The 18,316-nt window shown below is 47.0% G+C and overlaps 1 protein-coding gene across 1 annotated transcript in view; it reads right to left on the bottom strand.

Moving 5' to 3' along the window:
• Positions 1 to 984: 984 nt before the first annotated feature.
• Positions 985 to 18,316, bottom strand: part of LOC134928003 (regulator of G-protein signaling 9-binding protein B-like) — a 95,113-nt gene continuing 77,781 nt past the window's right edge. The window contains exon 3 of the mRNA XM_063923199.1: positions 985 to 1,653. Coding sequence (XP_063779269.1) covers positions 1,307 to 1,653 — 347 coding nt within the window. The 3' untranslated portion in view covers positions 985 to 1,306. The remainder of the gene's footprint in view (positions 1,654 to 18,316) is intronic.

Consider the following 18,316-nt stretch of genomic DNA (forward strand, 5'->3'; position numbering starts at 1 on the left):
GTCTCTGTGTATTATATGGTGGATGTCTCTGGCCATTATAGGTCGTGTCACTGTACAATATATTTTATGGTGGGTGTCTTTGTACATTATAGGGATGGAGTCGCTGTATATTATATGAGGGTGTGTCTGTATATTATGTAGGTTGGGACTAATGCTGATATATGAGAGGTAGCTGGTACCCTCTAACATACAGGTTATGGGATCATTATATACAGGTAAAAAAAAGAGAAACGTGAGGTGGCGCCAAATTACTGCCTTGCCCCGGGTGCCAAAAAGCCTAGTTTCGGCCCTGCTGTACGTAAGAATGGGAAACATTGACTGATCAAGTTGGTCTATGGCTATGCAGACTGACCGTGGCAGTAGTCACGCAGTCGCAATGTTTTTGCACACTAGAGTCTGCAGCTGACATCAGAGACATGCCCCCAAAACGGCCATGACACGCCTGCGTTTTAACAACCACTCCCCGCTAACACCATCACACCCCGTTAACAACCCCCAAACAGTCGCTTCCTGACAATAATTTTGTGTAGGAATCCGGAATCTGATCAGCAGCGACACCTTGACACATGAGCAATGTGAACGCAGCACATGTAGAGTCTGCCTAAAATCGCTTAGCTCTGCGGAACATCGGCTTTGTGTATTTCTCTGATCCGGCACCACTATGCATATTAGGAAACTATAGACTAATTCAGACATTTGCAGCAACACAACAGCAACATTTGTTTGTCCCGTACCTTGATCTCAAGCTCATATAGAGACTACTATTAAAATCTGTTCCTCTTGTTCTAGCAAGCACCGGAGCTACAGTATGTTCATTCTTTAATAAAATATGGCTTTAAAATGCACTTATAAGTTTTATGTTACTAAGGTTTACCTTAAATTGTTGTTTGTTTATGGTATGATTAGTACGGGGGAAAGCCTTCTGTATTCCTCACTATAGGGAAATTATTAACTTAATTTTCTTTGTGAATGAAGAAGCTAGGCAAAGAGTAAATTAAAAATGTAATAGCGTAATTGATCAGAATTTTACAGAAGAGGCACAAATACTAAAAACACACTTCTCTTTCTGCTTAGTTTTACATTAAAACCTCTAATAGCACTGCAGAAACTAATTGTCTAATGGTTGTCCAAAATAATGAGACTTTAGAATGTGACTTTGTTTTCTTCACTCAAACAAATAAATGTAATTAAATAATTCTAATGTTATTAAATACATTCCATGTATTCTATTAATATCATTGTAATGATATAAATAGTGGTTTACAAATACTGCACAATACTAATACTAATCAGAGATTCATAACACTTACAGCACTGAAGAAAGAGTAACTGCTACTAGTGCAACGCCGCATAAAATCAAAGACACAATAAATTGTCCATTGCAGCAGCGGCGGCGACTATCTCCTTCATCCACAGAGAGTAAAGCCGTTGAAGAGACATCATTGCTCTCAAGCTCATCATTCATATTTGCTGTGGCTTCTACAGTCCACCTTAAGACATTAACCTTCAACTCCATGTCACTGATCATCTCATCCACCTTCAGAATTTCACCTTCTAGCTCATTATGCTCCAGTTTCTCTTTGTTAGTTGGTGAGTCACTGTAGTTGATGTTCTGGACACTCAGTGCCCTGGAGGCAATAGCTGAAGTACTGCCTGGAACATAAAAGGCACTTTAGAATACAAGCGTCATTTTTAAAATTTCAATTGGTCAATTAGGTTGTCTAGTGCACATCTTTAGAGCTGTGTTATTATTAGTAGTACAGTAGACTGCATGCAGTACACTCAAAGGACAATAGCCAAATTCTTTTTCTTGATGTTTAAAAAAAAATAAAAATCTAAATAATAATTCCTCTGGCATAAAGATTATCTAAGGCAGAGGTTCTCAAACTCGGTCCTCGGGGGCACACACAGTGCATGTTTTGCAGGTAACCCAGCAGGTGCACAGGTGTATTAATTACTCACTGACACATTTTAAAAGGTCCACAGGTGGAGCTAATTATTTCACTTGCGATTCTGTGAGGAGACCTGCAAAACATGCACTGTGTGGGCCCAAGAGGACCAAGTTTGAGAACCTCTGATCTAAGGTCAAGAAAAGTCATCTTCCCCATGTACTTTTTTTTTGCCTAATATTTATCCTGTGCAAGCAACTATATTAAAAGTTAGTTTTGTATAGTATCTAAGGGGTCAATTAAGACATGGGCAGTGTGCAGTACGCAAAAATCCTGTACATACGGTGCATTTTCCAGCCCTCACTTATGCAGCAGTGAGGTATAATGCACGATGTAGAGGCGATGGAGGGTACCGTTACTGGCATTCAAAAGCCATAACAGCGACACAATGATGACATTGCCCTTTTATTGTTTCTAATTGAATCGACTCCTAGCTGTATTATGTATTGCATCGTCCAAAGGACAATGGCCCTCCTTCCGAGTTGTTCGCTCGCCAGCAGTTTTTAGCAGCAGTGCAAACGCCAAGCCGCCGCCCTCTGGGAGTGTATCTTAGCTTAGCAGAAGTGCGAACGAAAGGATCGCAGCACTGCTACAAAAAAATATTGTGCAGTTTCAGAGTAGCTGCAGACCTACTCCTACCTTGCGATCACTTCAAACTATTTAGTTCCTGTTTTGACGTCACAAACACGCCCTGCGATCGGCCAGCCACTCCCCCGTTTCTTCAGCCACTCCTGCGTTTTTATCTGGCACGCCTGAGTTTTTCAGGACACTCCCCGAAAACGGTCAGTTACCACCCAGAAACACCCACTTCCAGTCAATCACTCAACGATCAGCAGTGCGACTGAAAAGCGTAGCTCGAGCTTGTGTAAAACTGCATCGGCTTTTGTGAAAGTACGTTGCGAGTGCGCAGTGCGCACCATACGCATGCACAGAAGTGCCGATTTTTAGCCTGATCGCTGCGCTGCGAACAACGGCAGCTAGCGATCAACTCGGAATGACCCCCAATATTCTTTACTGTCCCTATTATCAATTTTAATAATATATAATTGCAAAGTTTATTTCCTTCTAACATACATATATACATACATACGTACATACATTCATATCCATTTCTCAATTTTACCAATGTGACACACAAGATAGAAAGGGTTAACCTGTAAAAGCTTGTCAGAAATGTAAACCCTTTTAGCAAGCAAAGCTGTTCAGTATTTCCCATACAGACAAACTATGCACACACGTAGTGCAGAACTGTCCATTTTATTTACCTTTCAGATTTCATTACCATTTTTTCCCCCAATTATTTGACCATTGGGGGTAATTCCAAGTTGATCGCAGCAGGATTTTTTTTTAGCAATTGGGCAAAACCATGTGCACTGCAGGGGAGGCAGATATAACATTTGCAGAGAGAGTTAGATTTGGGTGGGTTATTTTATTTCTGTGCAGGGTAAATACTGGCTGCTTTATTTTTACACTGCAAATTAGATTGCAGATTGAACACACCACACCCAAATCTAACTCTCTCTGCACATGTTATATCTGCCTCCCCTGCAGTGCACATGGTTTTGCCCAATTGCTAACAAAAATCCTGCTGCGATCAACTTGGAATTACCCCCATTGTTCTGAGTAATGGTAGCAACAGATATTAAGCTCTTAAAATTCATTATAATAAAACAAATAAAGTAATTTCTTTCATTGCTTTCAGTACATACCCAACCAAAGTGACCTGCTGTTCTCTTGTGTGATGTACTGGGAAGCAGAGGCGTCACTAGGGATGGTGTCACCCGGTATGGTAACTCATGGTGTCACCCCCCATGGTCCTGAAATGTCGCCATTTAGCCGAATACACATACACATATAACACACACATGTTCCACAGCGCTGTACAGAGAATATTTGGCCATTCACATCAGTCCCTGCCCCAGTGGAGCTTACACTCTATGGGGGTCATTCCAAGATGATCGCACGTAGCAACTTTTTGCTGCTTGTGCGATCAACTAGACGCCACCTATGGGGGAGTGTATTTTAGCATAGCAGGGCTGCAATCACTTGTACAGCCCTGCTATGCATTAAAAGTTTTAAGCAAAACAAGAGTAGTCCTATACCTACTTACCCTGTGCGACGGATCCAGCGATGCAGGTCCTGGATTTGATGTCAGACATCCACCCTCAAAACGCCTGGACACGCCTGCGTTCGCTGGACCACTCCCAGAAAACGGTCAGTTGATGCCCCGACACACCTTCCTCCTGTCAATCTTCTTGCGGTCGCCACTGCAACCGCTTTCCTCGTTCCCGGCGTCATTGCCCGGCGCCGGCAACGCCGCGCATGCGCACTTCCGACCTTATCGCACCACTGCGAGGAAGTGCAGCGTGCGATCGGGTCGGAATGACCCCCTATATTCCCTACCACATATACATGAACACACATTCACACTAGGGTTTATTTTTTGTTGGAAGCCAATTAACCTACCAGTATATTTTTGGATTGTGGAAGGAAACAGGAGAACCTGATGAAAACCCATGCAAGCACAGGGAGAATATGCAAACTCCACACAGTTAGGGCCGTGGTGGGAATTGAACACACGACCTCTGTGCTGTTAGGCAGTAATGCTAACCACTACACCATCCGTGCTGCATCTTGTATCCATATTACAAGGAGGGCAACAAAGCCTGCAGTACTGCAAATACGTAAAAAGCCAGATCCACATTAAAAATGAAAAACACTGAAAAAGCCAAATCCACATAAAATACATTGCAAAAGATAGATCCACATTAATAAAAAAATACTTAAAAAGCCAGATCCACAAGAACAAAAAAACCTTGTAAAAGCCAGATACACTTAAAAAAAATGAACAGTTACAGTACTGTACTCACCACTGGCTGAAGACTTATTGTTATGCGGGTCCCTCACCGTGGAGATCACAGACGGGCAGGCTGCGGGAGACCAAGCAACAGGAACGCGAAGCTGCAATGCATTAGGCTATCGGGATGAGGATAACCAGGCAGAGCGGTGGGCGGCCAGGAGCCATTTTTAATGTGGCGCCTATTTGCGAACCAATAGGAGCTCGCAGTCCGGCAACGCTCCTGATTAGCTGTCGATCCACAAGCTTAGAATGGCTGGAGATCGGCGCCTCATTTGAAGGGTTATCACTCAGCGCTATTATCCATAGCTGCCCAGCCCTTGCCTGACCGGTTGTGTCTATGTTCCCTTCGTGATCAGGACTAGGAAGTGACAGCACGAGAGGGCAGAAGATAATTTCCGCCCTTACAGCACCTACAGTAAATGTTTTCTCTGTTCTCCATTAATTTGAGGTTATTTCATTTTATGTATGCACCATTGGACCCTCACGGCCTCGCTTCGCTCGCCACGCTTCAGGCTCGGTGTCTCGCTCCGCTTCGCTCGCCACGCTTCAGGCTCGGTGTCTCGCTCCGCTTCGCTCGCCACGCTTCAGGCTCGGTGTCTCGCTCGCCGCAGGTTACTATTCCAAATAGTTTGTGACATGGACCCAGGGGGTTATGGGAAAGGTCCTCTCCATGAAGGGTAACTAGACACTACCCTGCCTGACCGCATGCCCGGCCCCCTCCTCACCACGTTCCCAGCCACCTCCTCATAGTGTTCCCGGCCCAGGTCGCCAGGCACCAATACCTGGTCGCCATGACGTCTTGGCCCCCAGAATTTTTCATGCCATGCAATACACACTTATAAAATCTAATCTAATTTACCTTTCTCTATCGTCCTAAGTGGATGCTGGGGTTCCTGAAAGGACCATGGGGAATAGCGGCTCCGCAGGAGACAGGGCACAAAAAAGTAAAGCTTTACTAGGTCAGGTGGTGTGCACTGGCTCCTCCCCCTATGACCCTCCTCCAGACTCCAGTTAGATTTTGTGCCCGAACGAGAAGGGTGCAATCTAGGTGGCTCTCCTAAAGAGCTGCTTAGAGAAAGTTTAGTTTAGGTTTTTTTCTTTACAGTGAGTCCTGCTGGCAACAGGATCACTGCAACGTGGGACTTAGGGGGAAAGTAGTAAACTCACCTGCATGCAGAGTGGATTTGCTGCTTGGCTACTGGACACCATTAGCTCCAGAGGGATCGAACACAGGCCCAGCCGTGGAGTCCGGTCCCGGAGCCGCGCCGCCGACCCCCTTGCAGATGCTGAAGCGTGAAGAGGTCCGGAAACCGGCGGCTGAAGACTCCTCAGTCTTCATAAGGTAGCGCACAGCACTGCAGCTGTGCGCCATTTTCCTCTCAGCACACTTCACTGGGCAGTCACTGAGGGTGCAGAGCGCTGGGGGGGGGCGCTCTGAGAGGCAAATATAAACCTTATACAAGGCTAAAAATACCTCACATATAGCCCATAGGGGCTATATGGAGATATTTAACCCCTGCCTGACTGGAAAAATAGCGGGAGAAGAACCCGCCGAAAAAGGGGCGGGGCCTATCTCCTCAGCACACGGCGCCATTTTCTGTCACAGCTCCGCTGGTCAGAACGGCTCCCAGGTCTCTCCCCTGCACTGCACTACAGAAACAGGGTAAAACAGAGAGGGGGGGCACATTAATGGCTATATATATATATATTAAAGCAGCTATAAGGGAGCACTTAATATAAGGATATCCCTTGTATATATAGCGCTTTGTGGTGTGTGCTGGCAGACTCTCCCTCTGTCTCCCCAAAAGGGCTAGTGGGTCCTGTCTTCATTAGAGCATTCCCTGTGAGTTTGCGGTGTGTGTCGGTACGTGGTGTCGACATGTATGAGGACGATATTGGTGTGGAGGCGGAGCAATTGCCAAATATGCAGATGTCACCCCCCAGGGGGTCGACACCAGAATGGATGCCTTTATTTGTGGAATTACGTGATGGTTTATCTTCCCTTAAACAGTCAGTTGAGGACATGAGGCGGCCGGACAATCAATTAATGCCTGTCCAGGCGCCTCAAACACCGTCAGGGGCTGTAAAACGCCCTTTGCCTCAGTCGGTCGACACAGACCCAGACACGGGCACTGATTCCAGTGACGACGGTAGAAATTCAAACGTATTTTCCAGTAGGGCCACACGTTATATGATTTTGGCAATGAAGGAGACGTTACATTTAGCTGATACTACAGATACCGTAAAACAGGGTATTATGTATGGTGTGAAAAAACTACAAACAGTTTTTCCTGAATCAGAAGAATTAAATGACGTGTGTGATGAAGCGTGGGTTGCTCCTGATAAAAAGTTGATAATTTCAAAAAAGTTATTGGCATTATACCCTTTCCCGCCAGAGGTTAGGGCGCGCTGGGAAACACCCCCTAAGGTGGACAAGGCGCTCACACGCTTATCCAAACAAGTGGCGTTACCCTCTCCTGAGACGGCCGCACTTAAGGATCCATCAGATAGAAAGATGGAAGTTATTCAAAAGAATATATACACACATGCAGGTGTTATACTACGACCAGCTATAGCAACTGCCTGGATGTGCAGTGCTGGAGTAGTTTGGTCAGAATCCCTGATTGAAAATATTGATACCCTAGATAGGGACAATGTTTTACTGTCGTTAGAACAAATAAAGGATGCATTTATCTATATGCGTGATGCACAGAGGGATATTTGCACACTGGCATCTCGGGTGAGTGCTATGTCCATTTCAGCCAGAAGAGCCTTATGGACACGACAGTGGACAGGCGATGCGGATTCAAAACGTCACATGGAGGTTTTGCCGTATAAAGGGGAGGAGTTATTTGGAGTTGGTCTATCAGACTTGGTGGCCACGGCTACTGCCGGGAAATCCACTTTTTTACCTCAAGTCACTCCCCAACAGAGAAAGGCACCGACCTTTCAACCGCAGCCTTTTCGCTCCTACAAAAATAAGAGAGCAAAGGGCTTGTCGTACCTGCCACGAGGCAGAGGAAGAGGGAAGAGACACCAACAGGCAGCTCCTTCCCAGGAACAGAAGCCCTCCCCGGCTCCTGCAAAAACCTCAGCATGACGCTGGGGCCTCTCAAGCGGACTCGGGGACAGTGGGGGGCCGTCTCAAAAATTACAGCGCGCAGTGGGCTCACTCGCAGGTAGACCCCTGGATCCTGCAGATAATATCTCAGGGGTACAGGTTGGAATTAGAGACGGATCCTCCTCATCGTTTCCTGAAGTCTGCCTTACCAACCGTCTCTTCCGAAAGGGAGAGGGTGTTGGAAGCCATTCACAAGCTGTACGCTCAGCAGGTGATAGTCAAAGTACCCCTATTACAACAAGGAAAGGGGTATTATTCCACTCTATTTGTGGTACCGAAGCCGGATGGCTCGGTAAGGCCTATTCTAAATCTGAAGTCCTTGAACCTCTACATAAAAAAGTTCAAGTTCAAGATGGAGTCACTCAGAGCAGTGATAGCGAACCTGGAAGAAGGGGACTTTATGGTATCCTTGGACATCAAGGATGCGTATCTACACGTTCCGATTTACCCCGCACACCAGGGGTACCTCAGGTTCATTGTTCAAAACTGTCACTATCAGTTTCAGACGCTGCCGTTCGGATTGTCCACGGCGCCTCGGGTCTTTACCAAGGTAATGGCCGAGATGATGATTCTTCTTCGAAGAAAAGGCGTATTAGTTATCCCATACTTGGACGATCTCCTAATAAGGGCAAGGTCCAGAGAACAGCTGGAGACAGCTTTAGCACTATCTCAAGAGGTGCTAAGACAACACGGGTGGATTCTGAATATTCCAAAATCCCATTTAATCCCGACAACTCGTCTGCTGTTCCTAGGAATGATTCTGGACACGGTTCAGAAAAAGGTTTTCCTTCCAGAGGAAAAAGCCAAGGAGTTATCCGATCTGGTCAGGAACCTCCTAAAACCAGGAAAAGTGTCAGTACATCAATGCACAAGAGTCCTGGGAAAAATGGTGGCTTCTTACGAAGCAATTCCATTCGGCAGATTCCATGCAAGAATATTCCAAAGGGATCTGTTGGACAAATGGTCAGGGTCGCATCTGCAGATGCACCTGCGAATAACCATGTCACCAAAGACAAGGGTGTCACTTCTGTGGTGGTTGCAGAAGGCTCACCTATTAGAAGGCCGCAGATTCGGCATTCAGGATTGGATCCTGGTGACCACGGACGCCAGCCTGAGAGGCTGGGGAGCAGTCACACAAGGAAGAAACTTCCAGGGAGTATGGACGAGTCTGGAAAAGTCTCTTCACATAAACATTCTGGAACTAAGAGCAATCTACAATGCTCTAAGCCAGGCGGAACTTCTCCTGCAAGGAAAGCCGGTGTTGATTCAGTCGGACAACATCACGGCGGTCGCCCATGTAAACAGGCAGGGCGGCACAAGAAGCAGGAGTGCAATGGCAGAAGCTGCCAAGATTCTTCGCTGGGCGGAGAATCACGTGATAGCACTGTCAGCAGTGTTCATCCCGGGCGTGGACAACTGGGAAGCAGACTTCCTCAGCAGACACGATCTTCATCCGGGAGAGTGGGGTCTACATCCAGAAGTCTTCAACATGTTAATAGACCGTTGGGAAAGACCAATTGTAGACATGATGGCGTCTCGCCTCAACAAGAAACTGGACAAATATTGCGCCAGGTCAAGAGATCCACAGGCAATAGCTGTGGACGCACTGGTAACTCCTTGGGTGTACCAGTCAGTGTATGTGTTTCCTCCTCTGCCGCTCATACCAAAGGTATTGAAGATCATACGGCAAAGAAGAGTAAGAACAATACTAGTGGTTCCGGATTGGCCGAGAAGGACTTAGTATCCGGAACTTCAAGAGATGCTCACGGACGAACCGTGGCCTCTACCTCTGAGAAGGGACCTGCTACAGCAGGGTCCCTGTCTTTTTCAAGACTTACCGCGGCTGCGTTTGACGGCATGGCGGTTGAACGCCAGATCCTAAAAGGGAAAGGCATTCCAGAAGAAGTCATTCCTACCTTGATTAAGGCACGGAAGGAAGTCACCGTGAAACATTATCACCGCATTTGGCGAAAATATGTAGCGTGGTGCGAGGATCGGAGGGTTCCGACGGAGGAATTCCAACTGGGTCGTTTCCTACATTTCCTGCAATCAGGATTATCTATGGGTCTCAAATTGGGATCCATTAAGGTTCAAATTTCGGCCCTGTCAATATTCTTCCAAAAAGAATTGGCCTCTGTCCCTGAGGTCCAGACTTTTGTCAAGGGAGTACTGCATATACAGCCTCCTGTGGTGCCTCCGGTGGCACCGTGGGATCTAAATGTAGTTTTAGATTTCCTCAAATCCCATTGGTTTGAACCATTGAAAAAGGTGGATTTGAAATATCTCACATTGAAAGTGACTATGTTACTAGCCCTGGCCTCTGCCAGGAGAGTATCTGAATTGGCGGCTTTATCTTATAAAAGTCCTTATCTAATCTTCCATTCGGATAGGGCAGAACTGCGGACTCGTCCGCATTTTCTCCCTAAAGTGGTATCAGCATTTCATCTGAACCAACCTATTGTGGTGCCTGCGGCCACTAGCGACTTGGAGGACTCCAAGTTGTTGGACGTTGTCAGAGCCTTAAAAATATACATTGCAAGGACGGCTGGAGTCAGAAAATCTGACTCGCTGTTTATATTGTATGCACCCAACAAGTTGGGCGCACCTGCTTCTAAGCAGTCGATTGCTCGTTGGATTTGTAACACAATTCAACTTGCACATTCTGTGGCAGGCCTGCCACAGCCTAAAACTGTAAAAGCCCACTCCACAAGGAAGGTGGGCTCATCTTGGGCGGCTGCCCGAGGGGTCTCGGCATTACAACTCTGCCGAGCAGCTACGTGGTCGGGGGAGAACACGTTTGTAAAATTTTACAAATTTGATACCCTGGCAAAGGAGGACCTGGAGTTCTCTCATTCGGTGCTGCAGAGTCATCCGCACTCTCCCGCCCGTTTGGGAGCTTTGGTATAATCCCCATGGTCCTTTCAGGAACCCCAGCATCCACTTAGGACGATAGAGAAAATAAGAATTTACTTACCGATAATTCTATTTCTCGGAGTCCGTAGTGGATGCTGGGCGCCCATCCCAAGTGCGGATTATCTGCAATACTTGTACATAGTTATTGTTAACTAATTCGGGTTATTGTTAAGGAGCCATCTTTAAGAGGCCCTTTCTGTTGTCATACTGTTAACTGGGTTTAGATCACAAGTTGTACGGTGTGATTGGTGTGGCTGGTATGAGTCTTACCCGGGATTCAAAATGCCTCCCTTATTGTGTATGCTCGTCCGGGCACAGTACCTAACTGGAGTCTGGAGGAGGGTCATAGGGGGAGGAGCCAGTGCACACCACCTGACCTAGTAAAGCTTTACTTTTTTGTGCCCTGTCTCCTGCGGAGCCGCTATTCCCCATGGTCCTTTCAGGAACCCCAGCATCCACTACGGACTCCGAGAAATAGAATTATCGGTAAGTAAATTCTTATTTTTAATATTCAAATAAACATTTATTGAACTGCATTTAGTATATCAGATTATCAGTATTAATGTACAGCAGTCACATAGACTGCACAGGACTCAGGAGGTTACAGTTACATCAACTTACTTAGCTCCAGACGAACAGACAGGCCAGCCCTTCCCCTGCTGCTTTTTGAGGGTGCGAGCTGCGCCACAGGACACAGCTACACTCACTCTCAGTTTGTCCCGCAGAGTTCCCGCCCGCTCCTCCCAGCCTCCCAGCCTCCCAGCCTGAAGCCACAGCCGCTGCAGTGCAGAGAGAGAGAGAGACTCGCGAGATGATGATGTCATCATCTCGCGAGTCTGCTCTCCGTCCATAGCTCCGCAGCGGCGGCTACAAGACAGTGTGACCGAGACGCAATGCAGTGCCGGACGGACCCCAGTGACAACCCCGGCGGCGGTGGCGGCGCACCCGAAGCACGCTGTCCGCGGCGCAGGGGTATATGTTTGTCTAGTAGTTAAACATAGCGGGCGACAGGCGTGACTGTGGCCCGCTATAGGAGGAGGGGGTGCGGACGAGAGAGTGGCTCTATTTGGTGTCACCCCATTGAAAGGTGACACCAGGGTGCGGGCCGCACCCCCCGCACCCCCCAAGTGACGCCACTGCCAGTGGGAAGGATTTGGTAAGATATGAAGCTAATCACTGCATTAAAAGGTATCTCCACCTTAAATATGTCTGTGTAATTTGAGGTACAGTATGTTGGGAAGCTATTTGAATAAAGTATGCACTTACCTTAACTGCTCCTGCCTCCCACAGTGTCCTGGTTCTGTGACCCCAAGCTAACTCACCTGTGGCATCTTGTCACATTCTATTTGCAGGCGCTACTGTCATTACTTGTCACATATTATGTTATGTAGGGGTGTCACTGTCCGTTATCACAAGCTCACTTTGGCAGCAGACAAGATATGTAAGTAAATTCTTTTTTAGCCGTCCTTTTAGTGTTATTTTTGTATGTAGGTGATGAATCAGTTGTTTTGTTTATGTTGTACACAACTCTATTTAGCTAGGGCATAGAATTCCGAGTGTCACTGTATTATATGGTTACATCCAATAACTTTCAACCACAAGTTCTTAGATGCAAACTGCTAAAAACAGAGATTAGAAAATCATGGAAGAGCTATCACGGCTATGGGTCATCAGGTCGACAAGATTTAGGTCGACAGTCATTAGGTCAACCACTATTGGTCGACATGCACTAGGTCGACAGGGTGACTAAGTCAACATGGTCATTAGGTCGACATGAACAATGTCGACATGGAAAAAAGTTGACATGAGTTTTGTTTTACTGTTTTTGGTGTAGTTTTCTTCGTAAAGTGACGGGGATCCCCAATAAGTGCACCATGTCCGCTCGACATGCTTCGGTTAAGGTGCCTCGCTCCGCTACCACTGCGCCCGGCACAGGTTACCATTCCCAATTGTAGTCCACGTGGATCGTAAAGTATGAAAAAGTGAAAAAAATGAGAAAAAAATGTGAAAAACTCACGTTGGCCTTTTTCCATGTCGACCTTGTTCATGTCGACCTAATGACCATGTCGACCTAGTGCATGTCGACCAATAGTGGTCGACCTAATGACTGTCGACCTAATGACTGTCGACCTAATGACAGTAACCCAAACATCATACAAATCAAGTTGTGTGGCAAAACATATGTACCATTTTGCCCGGGTGCCAGGTACCATACAAAAGTTATGCTTCTGTGTAATGCCATTCTGTACTCTATTTGTGAATGTGCATTTGCAGAATTATTAGATCGGGAATGACTAGGGCACTTTCTTCTGTGTAGGGTGGTTGAAGTTTGACTGGGAACATTAACGCCTCCAGTTAAATGGGCAAAATTTTGCCCCAGTTTTAAAAATGTGTCAAATGTCTAGCTGGAAATACCAAATTGTTTCATTGTACTCAGTGATCGTGGCCGGCAAAAACAATTGTGGGTCCCAGGGACCCCTCACTTTAAATAATTGGGGTCTTACTCCACTCTTTCTTGGTCCCATCACATATTATGGGGAATAGCTTAGGCATTGCTGATGGCAGGTAGTAGTTGGGGTAGAGGGAGGTAAAGACAAGCAGAAGTTGGGTAGAAGCGGGGAGAAGCTGGCGTAGAGGTGGGTAAGGGCAGGCAGTACTGGGGGGAGGAAGAAGGAAGTGCGGACAGCAATTGGGACAGTGCTTGGGGGCAAAGGTAGAAAGCAGCTGGGACAGTACTAGGGACAAGGATAGATAGCAGATGGGGCAGCATTGGGGGGGGGGGGGCAAGGATGGGGTTAGTGGCAGGCAGTACAAGGAGAAGGTAGGGGGCAAGGATAGATAACAGCTGAGGCAGCAATGGGGAGGGGGGGAAAGGAGGTTGTTAGGGGCAGGCAGTACTGGGAGGGCCAGGGGGGAAAGGGTAGATAGTAGCTGGGGTAGTGCTGGATGTAAGGAGGGGGTTAGGGGCAGGTAGTGCTGGGGGTAGGGTAGAAAGCAGCTGGGGCAGTACTGGTGGGGGGCAAAGAGGGGGTTAGGGGTAGGCAGTGATGGGCAGAGAAGGGGTATGTGTAGCTAGCACCTAAGGCAGTACTGGGTTAAAGGAGGGGGCTAGGGGCAGGCAGTGCAGGAGGTAGAGTGTGTATATACAGTATATATATATTAGTGATGAGCGGATTCGGATCCTCGGGATCCGAACCCGCACGGACTTCACCTCTTTTTTCACGGGTCCAAGCAACTCGGATCCTCCCGCCTTGCTCGGTTAACCCAAGCGCGCCCGAACGTTATCATCCAGCGGTCGGATTCTCGCGAGATTCGTATTCTATATAAGGAGCCGCGCGTCGCCGCCATTTTTCACTCGTGCATTGGAGATGATCGTGAGAGGACGTGGCTGGCGTCCTCTCAGTTTCTATGTTCAGTGGGCTGCAAATTGTGCTGCAAATATCTGTGCTCAGTGTGCTGCAAATTTCTGTGCTCAGTGTGCTGCAAGTGCAAATATCTACGTTCTCTGCCTGAAAAACGCTCCATATCTGACTGTGCTCAGTGTGCTGCAAATATCTGTGCTCAGTGTGCTAATTGCTTTATTGTGGGGACTGGGGACCAGCAGTATTATATAGTAGGAGGACAGTGCAGAGTTTTGCTGACCAGTGACCACCAGTATTATATGTTCTCTGCCTGAAAAACGCTCCATATCTGTGCTTCATTGTAGTATATAGTAGGAGGACAGTGCAGAATTTTGCTGACCACCAGTATAACTATATATATAGCAGTACGGTACAGTAGTCCACTGCTCTACCTACCTCTGTGTCGTCAAGTATACTATCCATCCATACCTGTGGTGCATTTCAGTTTTGCACAGTTTGCTGACCACCAGTATATTTTATATAGCAGTACGGTACAGTAGGCCACTGCTCTACTTACCTCTGTGTCGTCAAGTATACTGTCCATCCATACCTGTGGTGCATTTCAGTTTTGCACAGTTTGCTGACCACCAGTATATACTATATAGCAGTACGGTACAGTAGGCCACTGCTCTACCCACCTCTGTGTCGTCAAGTATACTGTCCATCCATACCTGTGGTGCATTTCAGTTTTGCACAGTTTGCTGACCACCAGTATATACTATATAGCAGTACGATACAGTAGGCCACTGCGCTACCTACCTCTGTGTCGTCAAGTATACTATCCATCCATACCTGTGGTGTATTTCAGTTTTGCACAGTTTGCTGACCACCAATATATACTATATAGCAGTACGGTACAGTAGGCCACTGCTCTACCTACCTCTGTGTCGTCAAGTATACTATCCATCCATACCTGTGGTGCATTTCAGTTTTGCACAGTTTGCTGACCACCAGTATATAATATATATCAGTACGGTACAGTAGGCCACTGCTCTACCTACCTCTGTGTCGTCAAGTATACTATCCATCCATACCTGTGGTGCATTTCAGTTTTGCACAGTTTGCTGACCACCAGTATATACTATATAGCAGTACGGTACAGTAGGCCACTGCTCTACCTACCTCTGTGTCGTCAAGTATACTATCCATCCATACCTGTGGTGCATTTCAGTTTTGCACAGTTTGCTGACCACCAGTATATACTATATAGCAGTACGGTACAGTAGGCCACTGCTCTACCTACCTCTGTGTCGTCAAGTATACTATCCATCCATACCTGTGGTGCATTTCAGTTTTGCACAGTTTGCTGACCACCAGTATATAATATATAGCAGTACGGTACAGTAGGCCTCTGTGTCGTCAAGTATACTATCCATCCATACCTGTGGTGCATTTCAGTTTTGCACAGTTTGCTGACCACCAGTATATACTATATAGCAGTACGGTACAGTAGGCCACTGCTCTACCTACCTCTGTGTCGTCAAGTATACTATCCATCCATACCTGTGGTGCATTTCAGTTTTGCACAGTTTGCTGTCCACCAGTATATAATATATATCAGTACGGTACAGTAGGCCACTGCTCTACCTACCTCTGTGTCGTCAAGTATACTATCCATCCATACCTGTGGTGCATTTCAGTTTTGCACAGTTTGCTGACCACCAGTATATACTATATAGCAGTACGGTACAGTAGGCCACTGCTCTACCTACCTCTGTGTCGTCAAGTATACTATCCATCCATACCTGTGGTGCATTTCAGTTTTGCACAGTTTGCTGACCACCAGTATATACTATATAGCAGTACGGTACAGTAGGCCACTGCTCTACCTACCTCTGTGTCGTCAAGTATACTATCCATCCATACCTGTGGTGCATTTCAGTTGTGCGCAGTATATATAGTAGTAGGCCATTGCTATTGATATATTACTGGCATATAATTTCACACATTAAAAAATGGAGAACAAAAATGTGGAGGGTAAAATAGGGAAAGATCAAGATCCACTTCCACCTCGTGCTGAAGCTGCTGCCACTAGTCATGGCCGAGACAATGAAATGCCATCAACGTCGTCTGCCAAGGCCGATGCCCAATGTCATAGTAGAGAGCATGTAAAATCCAAAAAAATAAAGCTCAGTAAAATGACCCAAAAATCTAAATCAAAATCGTCTGAGGAGAAGCGTAAACTTGCCAATGTGCCATTTACGACACGGAGTGGCAAGGAACAGCTGAGGCCTTGGCCTATGTCAAGGCTAGTGGTTCAGCTTCACATGAGGATGGAAGCACTCATCCTCCTGCTAGAAAACTTAAAAGAGTTAAGATGGCAAAAAGCACAGCAAAGAACTGTGCGTTCTTCTAAATCACAAATCCCCAAGGAGAGTCCAATTGTGTCGGTTGCGATGCTTGACCTTCCCAACACTGGACGGGAAGAGGTTGCGCCTTCCACCATTTGCACGCCCCCTGCAAGTGCTGGAAGGAGCACCCGCAGTCCAGTTCCTGATATTCAAATTGAAGATGTCACTGTTGAAGTACACCAGGATGAGGATATGGGTGTTGCTGGCGCTGGGGAGGAAATTGACAAGGAGGATTCTGATTGTGAGGTGGTTTGTTTAAGTCAGGCACCCGGGGAGACACCTGTTGTCCGTGGGACGAATATGGCCATTGACATGCCTGGTCAAAATACAAAAAAAATCACCTCTTCGGTGTGGAATTATTTCAACAGAAATGCGGACAACTGGTGTCAAGCCGTGTGTTGCCTTTGTCAAGCTGTAATAAGTAGGGGTAAGGACCACCTAGGAACATCCTCCCTTATACGTCACCTGGACCGCATTCATCAGAAGTCAGTGACAAGTTCAAAAACTTTGGATGACAGCGGAAGCAGTCCACTGACCACTAAATCCCTTCCTCTTGTAACCAAGCTCCTGCAAACCACACCACCAACTCCCTCAGTGTCAATTTCCTCCTTACACAGGAAAGCCAATAGTCCTCCAGGCCATGTCACTGTCAAGTCTGACGAGTCCTCTCCTGCCTGGGATTCCTCCGATGCATCCCTGAGTGTAACGCCTACTGCTGCTGGCGCTGCTGTTGTTGCTGCTGGGAGTCGATCATCATCCCAGAGGGGAAGTCGGAAGACCACTTTTACTACTTCCAGTAAGCAATTGACTGTCCAACAGTTCTTTGCGAGGAAGATGAAATATCACAGCAGTCATCCTGCTGCAAAGCGGAAAACTCAGGCCTTGGCAGCCTGGGTGGTGAGAAACGTGTTTCCGGTATCCACCGTTAATTCACAGGGAACTAGAGACTTGATTGAGGTACTGTGTCCCTGGTACCAAATACCATCTAGGTTCCATTTCTCTAGGCAGGCGATACCGAAAATGTACACAGACGTCAGAAAAAGAGTCACCAGTGTCCTAAAAAATGCAGTTGTACCCAATGTCCACTTAACCACGGACAAGTGGAGCAGGGCAGACTCAGGACTAAATGACTGTGACAGCCCACTGGGTAGATGTATTGCCTCCCGCAGCAAGAACAGCAGCGGCGGCACCAGTAGCAGCATCTCGCAAACGCCAACTCGTTCCTAGGCAGGCTACGCTTTGTATCACCGCTTTCCATAAGAGGCACACAGCTGACAACCTCTTACGGAAACTGAGGAACATCATCGCAGAATGGCTTACCCCAATTGGACTCTCCTGGAGATTTGTGACATCGGACAATGCCAGCAATATTGTGCGTGCATTACATCTGGGCAAATTCCAGCACGTCCCATGTTTTGCACATACATTGAATTTGGTGGTGCAGAATTATTTAAAAAATGACAGGGGCGTGCAAGAGATGCTGTCGGTGGCCCGAAGAATTGCAGGCCACTTTCGGCATTCAGCCACCGCGTGCCGAAGACTGGAGCACCAGCAAACAGTCCTGAACCTGCCCTGCCATCATCTGAAGCAAGAGGTGGTAACGAGGTGGAATTCAACCCTCTATATGCTTCAGAGGATGGAGGAGCAGCAAACGCCATTCAAGCCTATACATCTGCCTACGATATAGGCAAAGGAGGGGGAATGCACCTGACTCAAGCGCA

Source organism: Pseudophryne corroboree, chromosome 5 (genome assembly GCF_028390025.1).
Source record: "Pseudophryne corroboree isolate aPseCor3 chromosome 5, aPseCor3.hap2, whole genome shotgun sequence".
In the NCBI taxonomy this organism is placed as follows: Eukaryota; Metazoa; Chordata; class Amphibia; order Anura; family Myobatrachidae; genus Pseudophryne; species Pseudophryne corroboree.